At 44.2% G+C, this 24,564-nt stretch overlaps 1 protein-coding gene across 1 annotated transcript in view; it reads right to left on the bottom strand.

The window, feature by feature from the left end:
• Positions 1-24,564, bottom strand: part of Ano2 (anoctamin 2) — a 336,055-nt gene that overhangs the window by 29,803 nt on the left and 281,688 nt on the right. The window contains exons 17-20 of the mRNA XM_055609405.1: positions 22,199-22,310; positions 19,773-19,830; positions 19,524-19,624; positions 12,570-12,715 (exon numbers count right to left, since the gene is read on the bottom strand). Of these exons, the coding sequence (XP_055465380.1) occupies positions 12,570-12,715; positions 19,524-19,624; positions 19,773-19,830; positions 22,199-22,310 (417 nt within the window). The remainder of the gene's footprint in view (positions 1-12,569; positions 12,716-19,523; positions 19,625-19,772; positions 19,831-22,198; positions 22,311-24,564) is intronic.

The following is a 24,564-nucleotide window of genomic DNA, read 5'->3' as shown; positions in this document are numbered from 1 at the left end:
TGTGCCCAAAGGAAGCTCCCTCCTCTCAGAAGGACTTCCAGCCTCCACTCCAGCTTCCCCTTCACCTCAGGCCCCTCCCCCAGATCTGCTGGGCCCCGGCCCCAGGCTGCCAGCTCAATTTAGAAAAATGTAAATATAATACATCTCTCCCTGCTGCCGCCCCCCACTGATGACCTGCCCTGCCATTACAGCAGACAGGCTGTAGTGGGCTCAGCACACTTCCTGTCTGCATGGGTGGTCCTGGGGATCTTGGGAAGGAAACTGACAGCTGAGAGCAAGGCCCAGGATCACCATGTCAGGCACACCAGTGGGAGTGGGCAGCTTTGGTTTCATTGCTCTCGTTTTTGTTCAAAGTCCAAGACAAGTGGCCTTCTGGAATTGGGGAGGTCTAGCCAGTTAAGAAGGAAGAAACCTCACTCCCTTCTGTCCCCTTACTGAGCCCAACTTCTTCACCAGGCATTATCAAAAGCTCGTGTGGAATGGTCAGGAGAGAGGGCTTTAGGCTTGGTTCCACAGATGAGCCATTGGGGTGACTTTAAGAAGCTCACCTAGCTTTCCACCTCTTGAGCTTGAGGTGCCCAGTTTAGCAGTTATACATTAAAGGAAGAGCTCACAATCAGAAAGGAACCCGGAGTCACAGCCCAGCTGTTTGAAAACTCTCAAGGTACCAGGACAATGCCCCACAAGAAGGAGAAGCAGCACTCGCTTCCACTGGTGAATCCAGAAACTTCTCTTGCTGTCACTCAGCACCACACCCAGATCTCAGAAAGCAGGAGCACAGCAACTCGGTTTTGCTTTATTTCCAAAATGTTAGGTATGCGCCACTTCTGACACATTGCACCATCAGCTTTGACCATAAATGACAGCTGGGTTGTATCACATCCTGAAAAATGCAACCTCTGGTTAACTCCCTGTATTATGGAGGAAGAAGGACCCAGAGAGATGGTAGGTCCAAGGCTACACTCCTAGCTTAGAGGCAGAGCTAGACCCTCACCCCAGACACGCATAATGCTCTGGGAATGCACAAAGGAGGGAGGTTGCTCTCTGGGCCTTACAGTGATGCAGGAGGTGGCAGACCTTGCTTCGAGGACAAGGAGACAAGGAGGAATAAGAGGTAAAAGAATGGTGACTCTGTCACCAGGTTCGTTAGCCATCCAGAGGAATGGCAGAAACTATTACTTCCTAGGAAGTTGAGACGTCTGCTCGCTTTGGCCTTCTAGTTGTTTCCCAGAGCTGCCATGTAGGAGCACATGGATGGGTTCATGTTACACCTTCTCTGGTTTCCCTGGCTTACCCTGGGAAGTGGGGAATAATAGCCTGGGGTGGGGGAGGGGACTAGCAGGCAGAAGTGAAGGAAAGGAGGGGGACATGAAAGGAGGAGGAGAAAAGGGGGGCAAAATAAAAAAGGAGAAACAAGGATAATACACTCTTGATAATCCACTCACTGGATTATCAGCCCATAAATACTTGAGGGCTGACCAGCAGCGTTCCTGCCATGTGAGGTGCCTGCAGCACAGAGGAGGAGGCAAGGACATAAATGGATACTTCACATACAGAGACTCCTTCACAGGGTTGTCTAGAATGCTCTTTGTACTCACACTGTAAGAGACCCTGGGCAACACTGTCAATTCAGGAAGCCTTGCTCTTATGAAGCCTTGTGAATTTCTTACCATTGGGAACCTATAGTTTAGGAAGCAGTGTCTCGGAAATCCTGCAGGGCAAGGGCCTAAAACATGAAGGGAAAGGGCAACTTCATGGACACAGACACAAAGAACTGGCTTTACATGTATGGCTGGAGAGTCTTGGGGAATTCCAGAGCAAGGGGAACTTGCAAAGTTGGCCAGGGAAAGAGTGAGAAGCTAAGTGTGCTCTTGAACAATAGTGTAACAGGATCAAAGATCAGAAAGTGGTGGCAAGCCAATCTGGTGAGGTGTGTCATAGGAGGCCAAAAAAATGTGCAGTAGTAGTAGTTGTTGTTGCGGGAGATTCAGCTGGCCTGCCTTCAGGGTCCTGGCAATTGCTTTACATCATCACCAGCTGCCACACCTGCCTACCAGGTATGTGTGGGATAAAAGGATTGCCCTCCACCCAGTGCTGTCTGTCTGTCTGACTGTCTCTCTCTATTCCTCTCTCTCTCCTTCCCTCTATCTCTCTTCCATCTTTCTCTCCTCCCTATCCTCTCTCTCTCTCTTTCTTTTCCCTGCTTCTTTCTTCCTTTCTTTCCCTCTCTGGCCCCTCTCTCTTCCCTCATGGCTCACTCCCTGTCTCTACCCCTTCCCCAGGCCCTCCCTTCCCACAACAAACCTCCTTTATACCAGATCTGTTGTGTGGCACAGTTCCTCAAGGGGGTACACCTTGGCATGGGCCCACCATGGTGGTCCCACCTTTGCCGCTGCATCATCTTTATAGATCATAACAGTGGTGGCTTCCAAAGACACTCCAGAGGAAAGGACAATGTAGATACTATAAACCTACCAGGTGAGGGTATGGAGAGAAGGTGTGAATGAAGAGCAAGCTTTCTCAGATGGAGACCTGGAAGTCATGGACACTAGAGGACAGGTGAGGCAGAGGACTCAAGATCTCATGGGAACTAAGACTCCTTGAAGACTAGCTTAGACTTGCTTCCTGTGTGGCACTGCTTTGGGGCCTTTCCATGCCTTGTAGGAAGGCTCAAAATACACACTTGGTGGTAACTGGGAGACTGAGCCACCTGAGTTGGGTCTAGTAGTTGGTTCTATAACCCAAGGATGTTTGATGAGTGGGCAATTAATTATAAGAGGAAGGCAAGAGGAGAGAGGATCACCACTCTGGCAAGAGAAGAGCCATTCCAAGAGAAGCACATGGGTCCCTCCCTTTGGCTATTGGACTATTGAGACCATAGACCCCAAAGAAATAAAGATTTCCTCAGGAGTCACACTCTAGGGGAAAAGAACAGTTGAAGCCCCGACTCCAGCCAGGGAAGGAACTTGCCTCCTAGTAAGGGTTCTGACAACTTATTCACTACTGTGCAAAGCACAAAGATGCTTTTGCTAAAAGAAGTTGACTCCTCACTTGGGCCCAGAAGGGAAATAAAAGCAGGCTGAAACCTCAGATCTCTGCCTTCGCTTTGAGTCTGTGCTTTGGCTGAAGTTATGGAGTAAAGATGTTACTGTTAACCCTTCTTCCTGAACCACCTGAAACTGGAGGAAGGAAAAGACCCAGCAGGACAGACCATCCTTCTACACAAGACGATTGGCCACGAGGACAAGGCTGCACCTTCACATAGTAACAGACAAGCTGAACAGCTTATCCTGCTATCTTGAAGTTCAGGAGCTGAGACCACAATGGGCAGGCCACACCTTGATGGGGATTGCTTGATAGTACATACCTCTTTACCCTCTACTTAAACCTAAACCTCATGTCAATCCTCCTAAAGATGGCCTTGGTGGGGGGGTCACTGTGTAACCTTCCTGACAAGAATGAAGACATTAAAGAGACACTAGTGTCCCTCCTAAGATTATTGAGAAATATGGGTGCTCTACCCATACACAGTGGAATTTACCCAAGCCTCATGCAAGGAAAAGCAAAAGGCTTGGAGCCTAGTACCAGAAAGATAGAGAGTATGTCTTCTGGAAAGAAATTTCACACAGTTATGATGACTGGTCAGGACACTTTATAGAGGCCGAGACAAGGAAGTTTGGCGGGACCACACCTTGACCATGACTCCTCAGTTATGTACTCTTGCTCTCTACTGAAAACTAAGCTTTGCCTCAGGGTCGTAGAGATGGGCTGGGGATGGGTCTGTGCCATTGGATCTCTTAGTTCTTTTTCTCGGTGTGGTGGCCTTGCATACATTTTCTTCTGCTTCTCTCTGTTATTGTGTGTTTAACTAGATTGAGCCTCCTTTGTTAGGTGTTGAGATTGGACCATCGCCTGCTCTAAGTCACTCCATATTGTGTAAGCAGATTTCCAAATTGTGCTCTGCATTGAAAGACTCCAGTTTTACGAGTCAATTTTGACTCCAGTGTGAGAACAGAGGATGTGGCTGCACTCAGGTGGACACGTGTGTTGAACCATCGGCACCATCCATAAAGCACAGACCAATGAAGACTTACTCCTGTAAGAAATGGAGCAAGTAGAAACGGCCCCTGCACTACACAAGGGAGCATGGGTATTTTAAAGTCATATCGCGAAAGCTTATTAGACACACCAGATCGAGGAAAGGTCTGCAGTTCTCTCATCTGGACCCCACAGAAAGGTGGACACACCTAGCACTGTGACATCACGGCCTCTACTGATCACCAGTATGTGTAGGCAGAGAACTCCTGGCTTGCCCAGGAGCCCTAGCTGGGCTAGGTCCCTGATGATGATGTGGCCCAATCAAGGGCCATCTGCCCATTATCCTGTCTCTCCATCTAGACCTGGTCCCACCTTTGCCCCTCTGCAACTGGATTCTGCTCCACAGCTTAGGTCTCCACTCTGTGACCCATGGTTTTCTGACCCATAGCTGCTGAGACTTCTCTAGCGTCTTCCCTGCAGCAGGGTTTGGTTTATTTTCTTATAAATACAGTCTTGACTTCTACTTCTGTCAGCTACCTGTTGGGGATTCTGAAACCTCTGAACTCTGCTGCAGCCTCTTAGCCGTTTAAAAACATTCTGTAAACTACATACACACACAGAGAGAAATGCATTCATGCTCATACATATTTTACCTGTGCTGCTATGTATAATGTTTAATCTGAGTGTTAATATAAGCTATTAAAATTAGATTAAGGTGTAGGCAGATGACTTAGTAGTAAGAGTAGTTCCTGAGCAAGCTTGGCAATCTGTTTAGATCCCCAGAACCCATGTACAAGCCAGGGTTGGAAGTACATGTAATCTAAGCACTCTTAGAACAGTGAAACAGAAGATGGAGGCAGGTGAATCCTGTAAAGCTCTTGGGCAAGTCATCCTAGAATATTCAGCATCACAGCAAAGAACAAGAGAGATCCTGCATCAAAAGCAAGGAGGAAGACAGGGACCCACAACTGAGCTTGCCCTCCAACCTCACATACATGCCATGACACAGGCACATCCTTACACACAAACAGATATACACACATATGCTAAAATAAACACTTTTTAAAAATATTAGAATAAAAACCTGTGTTTCCCCTGGCTAAGGTTACCAAAGGAAATAGTACAAGCTGCAAGCTGCTGCTATGGAAACCACCTGTACTTTGTGAATGGATGTGTTGTTATTCAGTTAAATCAAATCTGACATCATGGAAAGACACAAATGTGTTTGTCTATGTTTCTGTCATGGTGTACTCCCAGCAGAGCTGCCAAGGTCTAGGCTCTGACTCTAACAACTCTGCTAACTGGACCTTTTATCTGTTTCTCTTCTCAGCATGGTGACTGAGTTAAGCCTCCTTTCTACTTTTCACTGTTACTATGTTTTTAATTTGTGTTTAGGGATGGGAGGCCAAGCCCAGCCTACTGGGACAACCTAAGCCTTGGTCTTTGCCTTTTGTGCCTTTGGCCACATCATTGATGGTTGCAGAGTAAGGCGCTATACCAGTTCATGACTACTCCCTGTAAGCCAAGGGGTCCACATGTAGCAATTTGTCATAAGATTGCTCAGATCAGATGTGGCTGCAGCGCTCTGAAGCTCTGGTGTCTAAGGTCAGAAAACCCCTGCATTTTCCCTAAGCTGGGTGACCCCATCAGGCTCTGGTGGGCATTTCCAAAAAGCAAGAGAGACTGGTAGCCAGGGGATTTTCAAAACACCTTCTCAATTTCACTCCAAGTAAAAATAAATAAATAACCTTACAATTCCCAATGCCTCCTCCCATTTTTAGGGTCTAACACGATTTAAACTGGGTTCTAGGAAAAGTGAGATTTTCTCTAATGCTGAAGAAATTCATTTCAGGCCCACAGTGATGGCCTCAGGACCTCAACATTTGAGTTGCAGTTGGAGAAGATGGGGAGAGGTCAGGGAAGCAGGTAATTAAATACTCAGTTGGAAGAGAATAGTGGTCACATTTTGGATGACTAGGAGAACAAAAGCTGTGGGATTTAAAGAAACCATGACAAGAAGAGCCATTGGAGATTCCAGCCTTGTGGAGCAGAGGCCTGGCCAGGGAATAGCATCTAGAGTGTTCAGCACCTAGAACTTCTGAGTGAAATCCTCAGATCTGCTTCACGCTCTGGGGTAACATTCTTTAAGCTTTTCCTGGCCAATCCAGGGTTCCCTGTATTTTCTCATTGGAAGCTTTTTCCATTAGAGAAAAATTGGACCCTTGACAGTGACAACTATGGCAAATGTTTGTTGAGGGGTTATGTCAACAAGCATTGCTGTTTAGCTACTCTGTATTCCTCACCCAATTCTCAGCCTTATCCCAGTGAGGCACAAAAAGTGGGATGAGATCTAGGGCTGCAAACACAAAGGCTGCAAAATTAGCATACAAGGAAAACTTGTTGGCAAAGAGGGAAGCTGGGAAACCGGCCCCTCCGAGAGACACATTAGAACTCTCAGCCACTGGCTCCGAGGCATAGGCACGCCCGGAGTATCTGAAAGCAACCTGAGATCATTCTAACGGTAAAACCAATACCTGGGTGCATCATGTAGAAGTACCTGTAACATAACACAGAGCCAGTGGAAAAGCCCACATTATGCAAATGATGCCCAAAGCTTTTGCTGTGCAAATTACTCATCCCCATTCCTGGTGCTGCTGGTACATTTTGAGTTACTAAACTCCATTGAGTTACTAAACCAAACCTTTTCTCTGCTCTGGCCTCTTGCCTACCTTGGAAGTGTATCTTTTCTAAAAGAAATTGTCTCTATTTCTGTGCTGTCTGTGTTCAATATCTCTGTTTCAGGACACAAGAACTCTGATTCCCTCTATATCACCAGGAGGTAGGTGTTAGCATCAAACCCAACTTTCAGATGGGAAATTTAGGCCTGAGGGATGTTAAGCATTAAGCCCAGAGTCATGTGTGTGGCTACCATTTGGCACAGTTAAGATTGAAAGCACCATCACAGATGATATGATAGTCTATATAAGTGACCCCAAAAATTCTACTAGGGAATTCCTACAGCTGATAAAAATCAGCAGCCCTCCTGTATTCAAGTGATAAATGGACTGAGAAAGAAATTAGGGAAACAACACCCTTCAAAATAGGCATGAAGAATATAAAGTATCTTGGTGTAACTCTCACTAAGCAAGCGAAACACCTGTATGACAAGAGCTTCAAGCCTCTGAAGAAGCTGAAGAAGATATAAGAAGATCGAAAGATTTCCCATGCTTATGGATTGGTAAGATTAACATAGTAAACATGGCCATCTTACCAAAAGTGATCTACAGGTTCAATGTAATTCCCATCAAAATACCAAAGTCTTTACAAACTTTGAAAGAACAATTCTCAACTTCATATGTAAAAACAAAAAACCCAAAATAGATAAAACAAATCTGTATAATAAGAGAACTTCTGGAGGTATCTCCATCCCTGATCTCAAGCTGTACTACAGAGCAATAGTAATAAAAACTTCATGGTACTGGCATAGAAACAGACTGGTGGATCAACATAATCTAATTGAAGACCCAGAAATAAATCCACACATATATGGACACTTGATCTTTGTCAAAAAAAAAAAAAAAGCCAAAACCATACAATGGAAAAATGATAGTATTTTGAAAAAAAAAAAAATGGTGCTAATCTAACTGGATGCCTACATGTAAAAAAATGCAAGTCGATCCACATTTATCACCCTACCCAAAACTCAAGTCCAAGTGGATCAAGGACCTTAATATAAAACCAGATACACTAAATCTATTAGAAGGGAAAGTGGAGAAAAGCCTTGAACTCATTGGCAACAGGAGACCATTTCCTGAACAGAATTCCAATACCACACGTTCTAAGATCAACAATCAATAAATGGGACCTCATAAAACTGAAAAGCTTCTGTAAGGCAAAGGACACTGTCAACAGACAAAAGGACAGCCTACAGATTAGGAAAAGATCTTCACCAACCCTACCCCTACATCTGACAAAGGACTAATAGCCAAAATATATAAAGAACTCCAATTAAACAAACCAAATAATCAAATTAAAAATTGGGGTACAGAGCTAAAGAGAGAATTCTCAACAGAGGAATTTGAATATCAGAGAAGCACTTAAAGAAATGCTCAATATCATTAGTCATCAGAGAAATGCAAATCAACACAACTCTGAGATTCTATCTTACACCCTTCAGAATGGCTAAAATAAAAAACTCATGTGACAGCACATGCTGGCAAAGATGTGGAAAAGGGGAACACTCCTCCATTGTTGGTAAAAGCACAAACTTATACAACCGCTTTGGAAATCAATCTGGAGGTTTCTCAGAAAATTGGGAATAGCTCTATCTCAAGACCCACCTATACCACTCCTGGGCATATACCCAAAAGTTGCTCTATCACACAACAAGGACATTTGCTCAACTATGTTCACAGCAGCTTTATTTGTAGTAGCCAGAAATTGGAAACAATTCAGATGTCCCTCAACTGAAGAATGGATAAAGAAATTGTGGTGCATTCACACAGTGGAATACTACTTAGCAATTAAAAACAAAGAAATAATTTGCAGGCATATGGTAGAAACTAGAAAATATTATCCTACGTGAAGAAACCCAGATTTAGAAAGGCATACATGGTATGTACTCACTTATAAGTGGATATTAGCCATATAGTGTAGGATAGCCATAGTACAATTCGCAGACTCCAAGAAGGTAAGTAACAAAGAGGGATCAAGGGAGGATGCTCAAATCTCACTGAGAAGGGGAAATAGAAAAGACAGAGGATGTAGCACTCATTCTTAAAACGGTACTTTATTTGGGGTGTTGAGGCCTCAACCTCCCTTCCATCTTCCCAACCCTATGTAGGACAGAGAAGGTTAGTGAGAAGAGAGGGCCCCTTTACTTCTCCTGGCTGTTGAGGGTCAATGGTTCTTTTAGGGCTATGTACCAGACTCCATCAACCGCAGACGCAGCCAGCAGTCTCCTCTACGCCACCGCTGCACCCCAAAGTGTTTCTCTGTCTGTCTGCTCTAAATCACCACACCATCAGTCTCCGGTCTCTCCAAACTGCTACACGTCACACACCAACACCAAATGCCACACTTTTTCTTTCTGGGGTTTTCAATTTACACCCTCAGAGTCCTAGTCCCCCACCCCTCTATGTGCTGCATGAGGCAGGCAGTTTACCAGCTGGCAAAAGCCACACCCCTAATGAGACAATTAATAGCTGTGGACAAGCTATAGCCCAACTGAAGTCCCACAGTTGGGTTTATAAAACATGTATTTACATAACATAACATAACATAACATAACATAACATAACATAACATAACATAACATAACATAACATAACATAACATAACATAACATAACTGAATTTACAAAGAAACCAAAACTTCTGTTAGAAGAGGAAGTGCTGGAAGACAGGGAATAGGATAGGAGTGAGTGTGCTGAGGGAAATGAAGTTGGGGATGTAATGTGGGAAGATCTGGGAGTGGGGGGACATAGGGCCTGCAGAGAGAAGAGAAACCTTGGCCTGGGGCATCTCTGAGACAGGCTGGAGACCTACAACAGGCTAGGCTTCTGGGAGGATATGGGGGTGACTCTACTAACAGGGACGTGGAAATTGAAGAGGTCACCCTCTAACCAGACTGGACTCCAACGAGAGGGAGGGGAATACCAACCCATCTACAAAAACTTTAATCAAATTTTACCCTGCCTACAAGATGTGCAGGGATAAAGATAGAGCAGAGACCATGCCTGGCCACACCATGGGAGAGAGCCAGCCTCTAACACTATTAATGACACTCTGCTATGCGTGCAGACAAGGGCCTAGCATAGCTGTTCTTTGAGTGGCTCCACCCAGCATCGGATTGAAACAGATGCTGAGACTCACAGCCAAACACTGGGTGGAGTGCAAGGAGCCTTGTGGAAGAATGAGAGGAAGGATAAAAGGACCCAGAGGAGGGAACAGGATCTCCACAAGATCAACAGAGCCAACTAACCTAGGGCCAGGGGGGCTTGTGAAGACTGAAACACCAATCAAGGACCATGTATGGACTGTGCCTAGGCCCCCTACCCATATGTACAAAATGAATAGCTTGGTCTTCATGTGGGTACCCTAGCAAGGAGCTTTTTCTGATGAGAAGGGGAGAGGGATATGAGGAAGGGTGAAAGAAGGTAGGACTGGGAAGAGAGGAGGGAGAGTGCTATGACAGGGATGGAAAGAGAATTAATTAATTAAGAAAAAAAAAAGGCTGGAAGCCCCATGGCTTTACTCCAGAACATTCTCTATATTGGGTGACAAGGTTTGGTGGAGCTTATTCGGCAGTCCTGTTTTTGCTTGTGTATAGAGAAGCCCTCCTTTAAAGGGTGAAGAAGGTAAGCTAGAATAAAAAAAGACACCTCAGGCAACATTATATATAATTTATATAGACATAAATACAATGTGTATCTATATCTACATAATTATACACTATAATGCCTCTGAAATGATTGACATGTTTAGCCAAATGGCAGAAAGAGTCTTCACATACTCTTCCAAGCAAGACTATTTTAGTATCAGTAGAGTCATTAACTCAATCAGTACCAATGCTGTCCTGAACTGGCGAGGAGATTTTCCTGGCTTCTGGGCTTATTCCTCCCTCTAGATGCTTAATAAAGCTAGGTGCTCCAAAAATGAGTGAAAGATTAAGTGGGTCCACTTGTGCTTCCTCACTTCCTGCCTGGCCTTATGACCCTTGTGTACCTGTGGTTTTCAAGGGAAGTAAAGAGTTCAGTCACTTTAATGACCAAGATTTTACAATCATTTCTCACCATCCTCGTGTGAGGTGGGAACTTGTCTATCTTCTGGATTCTCTACTAATCTCAGGTCTGTAACAGAACGATCCCCATCCCTAAACTATCAATATAAATTGCTTTTCTTTGTCAGAAACAGTTGCTCATGACCATGAGGTCGTTTGCACTTGTTAATACTCATCTTTGGAGTGTGCTCTTTGCTCTTATCACTGATAAAAACCAGAGGAAACCTTGCAGCTCTATAATTCAACCTTATATCTAGAAAAGGAAACTGTAGAAAGACTCCTCTTCTACCTTCCACCAAGCACACCTTTAAAAATAAACTTTCATTTGTCTCTTAAATTATTATAATGCACTTACTTGTGTTAACAAAAAATCCTCAGTAATTAGTAAGTATGCTTATTAAGTCATTAATCAAAGCATTCATACATTATTATATACATTGAGTGACTGTTATGCCAGGAAATATGCTGGACTCTGGGGAAATCTGAAGATGAATGAACCATAGTCCCTCCCCACAGCTCTTCAGAACCTAATAGGCTGGTTCTGCTGAAGAGCAGATCTGTGAACAATAACTCAGTAAGATCGCATTAGTGTGGGTACCAAACACAGTGGTAAGGCAGAGAAGCACGTAGGTAATGATCCCACCCAGGAGGAAGGCGAATTGGCCTGGAAGACATCACTGAAGAAGCTTTGCATACAGCAAAGCTAGGAAGGAGCCTGAAGCATTCAGCCCCACGGGTTGGAATGGAAAGTGCACAAGAGGGCCAGGAATCTGAAGCTTACTGTTCATTGATAATTCTTCTGTATCACATGACTTCAGGGTACTGAGGGATTTGTGCTCAGGAAATACAGGAGGGTATTTCCATATACCTCCTGTAGTTTGGTAGCTTGATCTACTCCTTTCAGAAAGCGATGTGTTAAAATGAACCAATGATCAGACAATGAACATATTTCTGATCAACTATTCATACGTGACCAAGTGTATCTTGATGAAACAATACAGTATGAGGACACAGGAAAGTGTATGCTGTAAGAGAGAATTAGAATAGGGGCTGGACTGTAAGATGTGCCTCTATGACCTATGGCTCTTGGCTCTTGGTCTGTGGAATCCTATGCTATTAAATTGTTAACTCCAAGTGATAGAAAGAGACTAGCAAATATCCATGCCAATAGAAAATAGGGGTTATTTTGGCATGGCCAACAGTTGGAGGCAGCCATTCTAAGCTAGAAGGCACATAATGGGGAACTCCTGGCTTCTAAGCCATATGTGTGAAATAATCAGCCTTTATCAGCTTGCACTGACCCATGCTTCTGCCCTCCCCAATTAAGTGAAAACAACCAGCTGCTTCACTGCTAGGATCTTCCTCTCACCCCATTAAACACCCTCAACCTTTGTGGGAAAGCTGCCATTATGAACAGCCCCCCCCCATCAGTGTGGGTCTTTCCTGTGCTCTCCTTTTAAAGGATATAAATCCCTAGTCTAAGTGTCACAGGACTGCCTTAATCTTCCTGCATGGAAACTGTGATCTTAAACCGCGGGTTTCACTGTTTCCCCTTTAGCTTGGTAGAGGATGGAAACTGCAGGAAGAAGCTGGAGAGGATGAGCAGAGGAGACCCAAGGAGAAAAGGACAGGGTCCTGGGCTTGTAAAATCTTGAAGGAGTGGTGAGTATAGAAAGCTGCCCAGTCATTGCCTGGCCCCTCCCCACAGCCTCTCTGAACCTGCTACCAGGGGAAGGAAGATGCGCTCTTACTCATTTCCATGTACTCAGGAGTCAGCCCAGTGTATGGCTCTAGGCTGTAGTCCAGGTCCCACTGCTCTGGGCGTTTTGAGTGCTCGAGGTCACTTTCTCCAGGTTCTGTCTCATCTTTCAGCTTCCGAAAGAGTTTCTTTAGCTTCCTACAAAACAAATGGAGCAGTCACTAACCATCTCTGGGGAAAAAGAATTATCTCAGCAGAAGAAAAGGATGAAGAGACTAAGTCCAGGCATGAAGGTCATTCCTGGAGCAATCAAGGACGTCTTTTATTAAGGTAATGAAGAACCCCCCCCCCCCCAGCATGATACTAGAGGAGAATGGCTATCACCAATACCACCCAGCTACAAACCCTGCAGCCTACAACAGTCACAACAGCCTACAACAGTCTTGCCTGCAAGACATACTGGGGCCACAGTAAGTGCTGCCAGTCTAAATCTTGTGCCCGTCTTGTGCAGGTAATCAAAGCTGCTCTGAGTTCAGGCATGAAGCAGCCATGTCATGCATGCAAGTCAAAATCTTGGGTGTTACCATAGGCTAGGGCCAGAGATGGGTCACTGTGTGTTAAAAGGAACAGTGACCCCTAATGACTGTACCCAGGTGGCCCAGGTAGTCCACTGTCCACCTCCTAATACCAGCACAAGGATGACTTCCTTCTGAACTGGAGAGACTGCAGATCTATGAGAACTCCAGAAGAGCTGGGCACAGGGACCTGTGAGGCCATTGTACAGACAGCTGGGTCGTGCCTGCAGTCAAAAGCTGCTCTGTGCCCTAGGTGGAGAAAGACCGGAGGATGTCATGGAAAGAGGAACAGATGGTCTGGCAACGCCTGGGACCGTGGGCAGGCAGAAGGTTAGCAAACAGGGCTTCAGAACTCAAAGGATGGGGCTAGGCTGGGGACAGGGACCTTAAAGGCACAAGGAAAGAGCAGACACAGGAGCAGAAAGCAGCTATGAGCCTGTGCAGCAGAGGAGGCAAAGCAAGAAGCGGGAGGGCCTTCAGAGGCCTTGTAAGTGTAGATTGGCTCAGAAAAAGGTGAGGGTTGGGTGCTGTGTCAATCTACACATAGCTCTCAAGAGCTGGTCCTTTCCAGAAGTTTCCTCTGGCTATCAGTGGCCAGTAACCAAATGAATAAAGAAAGTCTCTCCAGACCAGGGTTTAAAAGGAATGCTGCAAGTTGTATAACATACAGATGGGACTTTGGAAAACATCAAACTGTGATTCTGACCTTACAATGTATTCTCTCGTTAAAAAAATTCCTTTGATGTTACCCCCGCCCTATCCTTTGCATCTGCTATTTTTTGTTTCATGTCCTTCTTTAATGGCAAGTCTCAGGAACTCTCTGGAAGCCTCTGAATTTTTCCACTGCCAATGCTCTGTGACTCCACGGACTTGCACCCGAATTATGGGATCTGTGGGGCCTCCTGCTTAGGGACCTGGGCTGCAGGCAGTTCCACAGATGGCTCTTGGGTGTTGGCCTCACTGAGAAAGTAGGCAGAGCCTATTTGGCCCTACAGGGGCCAAAGATGACAACACAGTCTTTCCCGATTGCTTATGAAGTTCAAGTTTTTTCTTCAGGCTTAGGTTTCTAAACCAGGCCTAGCAAGGGAGGTTGGGATGGAGGTTACCTGGTAAAGAGGTTACCTAGACAGAGTGTTAGACTTCCTTTATGGCCTCCATGGTACCTGTTTTGTGTACAGGTAGACTTTATAGGATGGCTTTAGAAAGTTTCCAAACTTGGCCTTTGGTAGAGCCCAAGATGGATGAAACACTTACTTCCTTTCCCACTTTCATTCAGTCTCTGATTATTTAGTGTCAAGGAGAAAAGCCCACGCTACCTCTAGGTTACTAAGGATGATTCCCCAGTGCTTACAGTACATTCCTTCTTCACAAAGAAAATTCAGATCTTGGACTGAAACGCTTGAGTAAGAAATAATGCTAATGATTGTCTAATCATGGTTCACTTGTTTGCTGTATTGTTTCATACCGTTGTTAGCTATCCATAGTAATTCACTTCTGGGTGTTCATCTTCCATCTTTGGGAATATTAAAGATTGAAATTAAGTGTGTAGACTTACAAATAATTAATATGGAAATAATTGCCTGAGTAAAGGGGAAGAAATTTCAAAGTTTATAACAAGTAAGAAAGATTGGAGTGTTCTATTGCTTTCTGCAATTGCATGCACACATAGTCTAATGAGAATGTTAAAACTTTGTTGAGAAGGGTTATTATAGTCACCTAACTTACTCACTAAAAAAGATCAATCTTTGATATTTTTCAATGTAAAAATGTTAGAAAATTGCTATTAGAAGCAGATGCTGAGCTAAGGAGACAGTCACTCACTATTATATTATTAAGTATTCTTATTTAGTACAATCACCCACCTAATTCCCCAACTTGCTTCTGTTTTTCAAAGCTAAATCTGGCCTGTTAGATTCTTACTTAATTACAATGGGGAAAAGTTAGACATCGGCTCTGGAGTAAGGATCAGACAAACTGTCAACCAAAACCCCGCAGGCATAGAACAGAAAAGAAAGGCAGCATTTCTGACCTGGGTCCTGTCGGTCACATTCATGAACTTGCTCAAAAACCATGGAAGCCCATGACACAGAGTAATAACTTGGCTACCTAGAACCCCATAAAAATGATTCTTCCTTTCTCTGATGTCCATATTTTCCACATAGCTGAGCATTTTTCCCAAGCTCTTTTCATTACACAACATATTGGAGGCAAACCTTTGTACAATAACTTTCTGAAGGTCACACGGTGAGTGTAACACAGTCTGGAGATGAACACAGATCTGTTGGCCATTATATTTCTGCTCCACAAAGGGCCTGAATACCACTGGGTATAATTTTTAGTTCACATGACTCCTCCCTCACTGGTAGACTCCACTGTCATTTTTCTATTGACTAGGAAAGATTCCTTTTAAAAACTGCTTATTTCATGTTCTCAAAGCTATACCCTACGTCAGGACATTGCCAGGTATTTGGGTTCTTATTTAAGTCTTACCAGGTATAATCTTGAGTGGTGAGTGAAAGATTCATTAATAATAAACATAGTAATCTCATCTGACCAAACTTAAAACACAACCCATAGGATGATCAAGAACTTTGGGCATGGTGGCAGAATCTCTGACACATGCTTGGGGTTGCCTATGTCATCCTGCCATGCGGTCATGAGTACCCTCTAGCAGAGCGAAAAGTAAGGTGAGAGGGCTGGGATACAGTTCATCGGGCATGTACCCAGTACATATGAAACCCCGAGTTCAGTCCCCAGTACCTCTAGCTGAAATAAGGAAGCCTGCTTTGAATCAGAGCAACTTCGATGTGGAATATGCAGAAACCAGTTCACTCAGGAGAGAGGTTCGTGAAGTCCTAGGCTTGCAAAGAACCTACCTCACAGATGATTATAATGACACCACATTCATCAACAGATGCAGACAGTGAGACTTAGAGAAGTGACTTGCACGCAACTTCGTGAATCATCACGATCACGCAGTTGCCATTGATTAAAGTGGGGCATACTTTCAAACACATATGCAATAAGCATAAACAAGAAAATTAATTTTCAGGACAAGCCAGCATGTGTTTTATTTTATTATTTTTCATTTGTCAGTAAGCTGATGGACAGAGAACATGCCAACACACTGTCACACATATGCCTGGGCTGTTGACTCTTAAATTCTTAAAGGCTTCTGAATCCAGAAATGATGTGCTAAGTGGTAGATAAGGTGTCCAGGAATGGAAAGGTTGGCAGTCATGCCTATAAGCTGTCTACAGTTCCATCCTGAAGAGAACTTAGATGCCCTAAGACAGGTGTCTTTTCCAGATGTTTGACGGACATGAAGACTTTCCTTAGCAACTGTGCTGGAGAACTTGATTGCATAGCTTCAAAGGGACCAGATGTGGGTTCAGCATCGTCTGTGTGTACTCTAGCTGTGGGTCTACAAAAGAAAGCTCTTTCTAAGACGTTGTGTGCCTACAAAATAAAATACATCTGTTTCTCTAGCTTTAGTTGACTATCTCTGGATGACTGTTAGAAAATGGGGATAAAATCAAACTTCAAGACCCGAATTTCTCAGTGTTGCCAGTCTTACTGATGACTAGAAGCTTATTTAAGCAGAGAGGTGGACGGGGACACTCTAACACTGATGTTCCTACCAATCCTCCTCTAAGGAAAATACACACACACACACACACACACACACACACACACAAAAGTGCCTCATAAATTTGTCCCAGAATTTGAGCAGAAAGATGCTCTTGAGTGTTCTATCTAATGAATAGAGGGTGACAGTTATTTTGGTTAGGGTTTCTATTGTAACACTATGACCAAAAAGCAGCTCAGTTTACACTTCCACAGCACTGTTCATCATTAAGGGAGTCAGCACAGGAACTCAAACAGGGCAGGGACCTGGAGGCGGGAGCTGATGCAGAGACCATGGAGAGGTGCTCTTACTAGCTTGCTCCCATGGCTTGTAGCCTGCTTTCTTGTTGAAACCAGGACCACCAGCCAGAGGTGGCCCCACCCACAAGGTGGTGGGCCTTCCAATATCAATAACTAATTAAGAAAATGCTCTACAGGCTGGCCCCTAGCCTGATCTTATGGAGGCATCTTCTCAGTTATACTCTCAGAGAACTATAATTTGTGTCAAGTTGACATAAATTAGCAGCACAATGGTGAAATTCATGAAACTGGCATGTCAACATTCTGGAATAATGCTGATGATTCACATCCCTGGGTGCAGGATTCATATTGAAAAAGGTTTTTCTTACCAAGAAGCTAACTGTCACCCATTAGAACTTTATCTCTATAAATGTGTTTCTAAGGACAATCAGAAACTTGGGGACCTTTTAAAGAGTGACAAGTCCCCTAAAGACATAGAAGCAGGTGGTTTTGATGTGACATTTACATGGAAAAAGAGGCTTAAACTATATTTTGTTCATTAAAGCATATTTAACCCAATGAACCCAAGACTGGGTGATATTCACACGTTTGAAAAATGACCTAGCTCTTGCCATTGGCATCTCCCTTCATGTCCTAGAGGCCTTGATGGGGAAAATGCCATCTTGGAGATTTAGCTCCTCCATTGGTACCTCCTCTGGGTTATGAGGTACTTGAGGTAAGACCAGAGTGAATGTGCTATTTGCTTGGAAAGGATATCTATATCTGAAGGAAACAATTTCTTCGAAGAAAATAACGGCAGACCACCCTCTGACAGGCAATGGTGATACAGGCACACACTAAAGAAACCCTGCTGCCTTTGAAGCTTCACACAGAGTTCTGATGGCATTTGTATTATATAGTAAGCACCCAGTCATATGGAGAATATGGTTTTTTTACCCAAATTTAAGCTTTAAGATAAGAGACAATCCACATATGTTTTCCCCCACCGTATCTAAGGTATAAGAGCTGAGAATGGCACCAGGGGCATTTATTTCTTTAAGTCTTGTGAAATGTGCAGGCTCATCACTGCTCATGTCGCTCAGAGTCTGATCTCTGGCTCCTAAAGAATATTCCAGTGGCCATGTCATACCAAAATAGATTCCTTTGCTACTTAAACTAGCCAGAGAGAGTTTCCAGGGCTGCCATTGAGAATCTTGGGCAGTAAATACACAAATTCAGTTGGGAAGAAAGAGAGTAACCAGCTTTTCTTTTCTGGATGATTTCTTAGAAGCATAATATGAACGGTATAACTCCAGCAGGAAGACAGACTCCCAGAATCTTTAATTTCCCCCCCCCCCGAACCTCAGTGGGCACTGTCTGACCACTGCAGGGGTGTGGCATCCAGGAGCAGTGTTTGGCCACTGCAGAGGCATGGTATCAGACAAGAGAATAGTCATTTTTATAAGAGTTCAAGAGACCTGGCCCAGCCTGTTAGAATTATCCCTGCTCACCTCTGACATTTCGTAGCTCTGTGACACTAAGCTGGCCAAAAATAGTCCTGAAATTGATTCCTCTTCAAGACCACAAAGAACTAGAAAGGAAGGCTGGGCAGAAGCTCAGCTGATAAAGCAGGAGGACCAGAGTTCAGTCCCTAGACCTGACATGAAAAGGCCAGCGCTGTAGCTTCTAATAACAACACTGGTCAAGAAGCGACAGGCAGATTCCTGACACGTGTTGATAAGCTACGCTCGCCTGCCTGGGGAGCTCCAGGCCAGTGAGAGACTGTCTCAAAAACAAGGTGGAGAGCCTTCGAGAAACAGGTTTCCCCTGACCTGCACATACACCTACACATGTACACCTCCACAGGAACACACATGTACACCTGAACATACAAACACACACAACATATACATACATACAAACACACACACATATATATATGCACACATACACACATACATGAATACACGCATACACATGTACATATATACATACATACATACATACACATATACAAACATACAATACAGTACAATACAATACAATGAAAAAAAAACCCAAAGGACCAGGAGAGAGAGAAAGAGGATATTATTCATTTTTGGACATCTATTAGAGCTTTACTTGTTTGCCTGTTTTGTTACCATTTTAGTAGCCATCGGTAAGTGTTCAGTTTCATGACCATTTCATGCATACAGCCTGGGGCGTTACCAGGCATTCATGCTTCCTCTCCTAACATCCTGTATCCTACATTTTGTTATTGGATTTTCTTAAATGACTCCATCAGACTTTCCTATTCATCTCCCCACCCTAACCGTACCTACTTACCCAGTGGGAGGACAAATACATCAAAAATATTATATGCTTTGGGGTCTGAGTTATCTCTTATCTCTGCCCTTTATTTCCGTGCATATTTGAGCAAGTGTTTAATCTTGCTGAGACACAAGCAACTTGGCCCAGACTGAGAAACAAAATGAGTAGAAGACAGCTGCTGGCACAGAGAAAGGGGAGTGGGTGGCAAGGGTGTACGCGAAGGGGAAAGGCTGTGAGAACTGCCAGTTACTTACGGGACTCCAATCTCAAAGATGTTGTTCTGGATCAGCTGCTTTCCCAGCATGATGATGCTCAGCTGTATGCACAGCTCCATGAGGCAGCCTCCTGGAGCACACTGCAGGAGGGAGAGCAGAGAGAGGGAGTGGTCAGGCCCTGCGGGCTCCAGAGAAGTCACTTCAGACTGATATGGGGTAAGAATGGGGGTTCTGCTGAGGAGAGCCTCAAACTGCTGGCCAGGCATGAATGCCAGATGCTCTACTTGCCTCTTCCATGCGGTAACCATCAAACACATAGACATAGCTTCCAGGTCTGCCGACAAACCTGGAAGAAAAATGTGTGCACAGAGTCAGGAGAAGATGCTGCATGCCATGGCCACAGGAGCACTCACCTACTGCGCGAAATAGCTGTCCCTCAATGTCCTCTTTGAATGAACTGGCTAGTGAGGTGCCAAATCACACAAGGACAATTCACACCCATTTTCTGCTAGCGAATACCAATAAAATATGGTTCTATTCTTAATGCAAACAGGCTTCTGTGCCTAGAGGGACAGCTGGCCAGGGGATGAGGCTGAATGTGGTCAGGGGCTAGGGTGTGTGAGAGAGAGAGAGAGAGAGAGAGAGAGAGAGAGAGAGAGAGAGAGAGATCCTTCTGAGTACCTTATCTCCTCTACTGGTGTCAAGGACTGAATTTGAATTGCAGCTCTTTGGTAAGGGCTTATGATTTGCCAGGAAGTTAAGGGCGAGTCTTACTGAAGGAACAGGTACCTTTCCTCTTCTACTGAAAATATTCAAAAGAAGGGAAGCAGCGCTCCATTCCTCTTCTGAAAATAATTATTTTACTGAGTGATGAGAAGACTGGGATGGTGGCAGAGAAAGAAGTGAGGCAAAAAGCCAATTGCAGAGCCAGGCAGGCAATCACGGGGATCCTCGTCCCTGAAAAGTGCACTCCTTGAAACTCTACTTATTCATGCACTCGATGCTGTGGAGACTTTTTTTTTCTATGAAGTATTCTTATTGTTTCTGATGATAATGTAGCCTTTCCTTTTCCCCTACCTCTCTGTTCTTTCTCTTCCCTTCCCTTCTTTGCTTTCCATGCTTTGCATGAGCTAGGTAGGTGGGGGGGGTGGGACTTCATGCCCCCCCCAACACTTTCCCTATATCTCTTATTGTGTCATTTGTCGCTGATTACAGTAAGGCTATTGCCAAGACTATCCCTAACAGTGTATCACAAACTTAAGACTCAGGACCATTCTGTTTGCAATGTCATGTGAATGCAATTTGCCTTGGCTATGAAATCTAGACAGAAACACCAGTAAGGTATATATTGATTAATTTGTACAGTATCTTTCTGTACTGTAATTTCATTGGAGCTAAAAGCACATGTCTTTGAAGGAGCTTGTGTTTTGGGGTTACAAACACATCCACAAAATAAAAATACACTTGCTTCAAGTCTGATAGGAAATTTCCTTGCATATAGCCATGTGACCTGACCTGCCACCCACACATACCCACAAGTATTTATTAGAAGCAGTTTTACATCCAAATCTTTCGTATAATAAAGAATTTTAACCAGGTGTATGTGTGCAACACTTGTTATCCTAGCACTTGGGAGGGTGAGGCCAGCAGACCATAAATTGAAGGCAAGCCTGGGCTATATAATGAGTTTGAGGATAGCCTAGGCTTCACAGTGAGGTTCTGTCTCAAGAGAAAAAAAAAATCAACATCAAAAAGAAAGCATCCTGTTCCCTTGTCACTAGTTCTTAGGAGGAGGCTCCAAATTCTTAGAATTTCCGTTATGATAGGGGCATCTTTGTTATTCATGGTGGGCTCCTGGGACTATATCGTACATGTGTGCTAGTTAGATTGTTCAGGATGAGGACAGGTGATGCCAGGGACCAACCACACAGCAGAGGCTTTGAGCTACTGAACATCAGTCTTCCCTTGGTGGGGGAAGGAGACAAAGAGTCTGAGCTCAACCTCATGGTCTAATCCCATGATTTAGTAATGTCCCTCTAAGCAAAGAGGTCTTGGGTGAGCTTGGTTAGAGACATGGATATTCCAGGCAGGTAATGAGTCCCCAGGACTTGGCCACTTCAGTGTCAGGATCCTCTGAGACATCAGTCTGGGAGCTGCTCCTGTTTGCTGTTTTGGATTTTTCTGCCTTTGACTGTAAGCCTGTGAGAAAGAGTATTGCATATGCTCAAATTCTGTGAGTTATCCTAGTGAATTATAGAATTAGAGGAGGCAGTGAGAACTCTGGGATTCATAGCCAGAGGGTCTGAATTGCAATTGTCCTGAGTGTCCCAGAGCTGTGGCTGGTGTATGAAGTCAGAGCAGTCTTGTAAAGGACAGTGCCTTTCTCTGCGGAGCCTGTAGCAACTCCACGTAGTTAGCACCAAATGGCGCTGTGCAACCGTAGAGCCTCTGGCTGGACACGTAGTCCTCTTCTGCCTCATTCTCAAAGGCATGAACTCTTCTATCATTCTCCCTTTAGCATTGTGGCTCAAATTCTTGCATAGTTTTCCATGGATATTTGGTTCTGAGGATGCAAATTCATTCCTTCATGGACAACCAGATAGGTAATAGCTCATCCCAGCTGACAATGGAGACAGAATGACCCTACTTGTCCTGATAATGGTGTACCCAGTCAGAAGTGAATTGCTTTTCCATAGGTGCTACTGTGTACTCACCTCCCCTTGAAAAAGGCCACATAGAAGATGGGGGAGTAGGCATTGACAAACTTTAGCAAGAAAGCTTTGAGGATCAAGCGTTCTTCAAAAGTCTGTTCTGTTTTCGGGACCTCTGCAAGGGAAGAACAAAGCCAATGAGAATGAGAGGAAAGAGTTTTTTGTTTTCCTTTACTTTTAAGTGTGTATGTGTGCATCTGTGAGTGCAGGTAACCTCAGAAGGCAGAAGAGGGCAGTATAGCCCTTGCAGCTGGAGTTAAAAAGGTTTGTAAACCATGTAATGTAGGTGTTAGAAACCAAACTCCAGTTCTCTGCAAGAGCAGTATGTTCTCTTAACTGGTGAGCCACCTCTCCAGCCTAGAGGTAAGAGTTTTGACCTTGACATGTGTCACTGCCTCTTAAGTTCCAGCTTTGGAGCAGAAATCAGGTGACCTGCAGCTCTGGCACATGAGAACTGGATGGCTTCATCTGGGAGACACCAAACACTTTGCTAGATAATCTCAGGTTACATAGGGTAAAGGGTACATAAGATCTTCATCTTGTTCTTTCCACTGCTCTCCTGCTGTCCTCCTAAGCTATGGAGTCATTCTGTACTCCACAAAAAAGAGTTGGGGCATGGAGAGCTTGTGGCCCCCACCCTTACTTGGTCCAGGGGAAGTCAGCCAGCCTTTATGTACTTTATAATTTTCATAAAACTGTACTCAAACAAAAGTTCCTGAACAAAAAGGACTTAGAGTTAATAGGGCATCTGAATTGGTTTCTTTCTCTCCTCCATTTTTACCAGGAAAGGACTTATTTGTAAGTTATGGGAGAGGCTGAGATGCCTCCTAATCTTTCACTCATATGATGAAAGGTCACCAAAAACTTCGAAGAGAAAAACGTGGCTGAGCTTGTGTCTCAAACCCATATGTCAGCCCCAGTGTATTCTGTCATGTCCCAGCAGAGAAATTGGTCAACATCTTTTGCAGGGCTACAGAAGATTGGACAAATCCTTTTTGGCACCCCTAGAAGACTGAAGATGCTGGGAGACTCCTGTGAGAAGTGTGTGGAGGCCCTACAGACAGTGACAAATAAATGACTTGGTGGAAGAGGGAATGGGGTATTTGCTCTTAATCCATTTGTGTTGTTGAATAAAATATCACAAACTAGTCGATTATAAAACAATCAGAAACCTATTTCTTGAAATTCTGGAATCTTGAAAGGCAAGATAAAGAGAGACTCAGTTCCCTTCCCTGACCCTCTCCTCAAATACAAGTCCTTGCATTCTTCAATGCTTAGGCTCAGTTTCCTCCCAGAAAGGCCTGGTTTCTGCTCCACAGAAGGCAGTCACTGCTGTGCTGCATATCGTAGAGGAGGTCATCATCTTCCAGGGTCTTTTTTATAAGTTCACTTATAGAGCCCCTGCTTCAAGACCTAAATCATCTTTTCTCAAACATCCCATCTCACACTGTCACCTTGGTTATTAGGATTTGTGCTGGATAGTTATGTCAACTTAACACAAGCTAAATTCGTCTGAGAGGAGGGAATCTCTGTTAAGAAAATAGGGTTGTAGGCCAGGCTCTATAGCATTTTCTTAACTAGTGATTGATGGGAAAGGGCCCAGCCCATTGTGGGTGGTGCCATATCTGGGCTGGTGATCCTGGATTCTCTGAGAAAGTAGGCTGAGAAAGACACAATGAGCAAGCCAGCAAGTAGCACTGCTCCACGGCCTCTGCATTAGCTCCTGCCTCCATGTTCCTGCCCTGCTTAACTTCCTGTCCTAACTTCCTTTGGTGATAAACAGTAATGTGGAAATGCAAGCTGAAATAAGTCCATTTGTCCTGGAGTTGCTTTTGGTCGTGCTGTTTCATGTTAGTAATAGAAGACAGGGTTTCAGCAGATAAGTCTGGAGGCAGGGGGAGGGGGGGAGGCACAAACACTAGAATAATAGCACATGTCCATACTCTTAATGGACAGGACTAACCTTGCATCATGTAAAATGGCAAGTATAAAAGTGTTCGGAGCCAAGACCACACACAGGATGCATCAGATTTGCGTATATACAGCCTGCATAGAAATAGTTGAACTGAGACCCTGCTTTGTCCTCTGGCCTGCCCTTCCCTGACCCCTCTCCTCATATACAAGTCCTTGCATTCTTCAACACTTGGGCTAAATCTTCTTCCACAAGTTTTTCCAGATGTCTTCAGTTGGCGTCATTTTTTTTTTCTGTTTTCATATATGGACTGAATGTCTTCCTTCTTAACTAGTTAATCTGTGTCCTTTAAAAATTAACAATTGTGTGGCTGTTACCAATTGGCCTTGCATACTTAACAGATTTCCAAACACCAAAAGATGGGAACAGGTATTTTGTGAGGATATGTGATGAGATG

This window comes from Psammomys obesus, unplaced genomic scaffold (assembly GCF_907164565.1).
Source record: "Psammomys obesus unplaced genomic scaffold, mPsaObe1.curated_primary_1811, whole genome shotgun sequence".
In the NCBI taxonomy this organism is placed as follows: domain Eukaryota; kingdom Metazoa; phylum Chordata; class Mammalia; order Rodentia; family Muridae; genus Psammomys; species Psammomys obesus.
The sequence above is the reverse complement of the archived record's forward strand: the minus strand, read 5'-3'. Positions and strand labels throughout refer to the sequence as shown.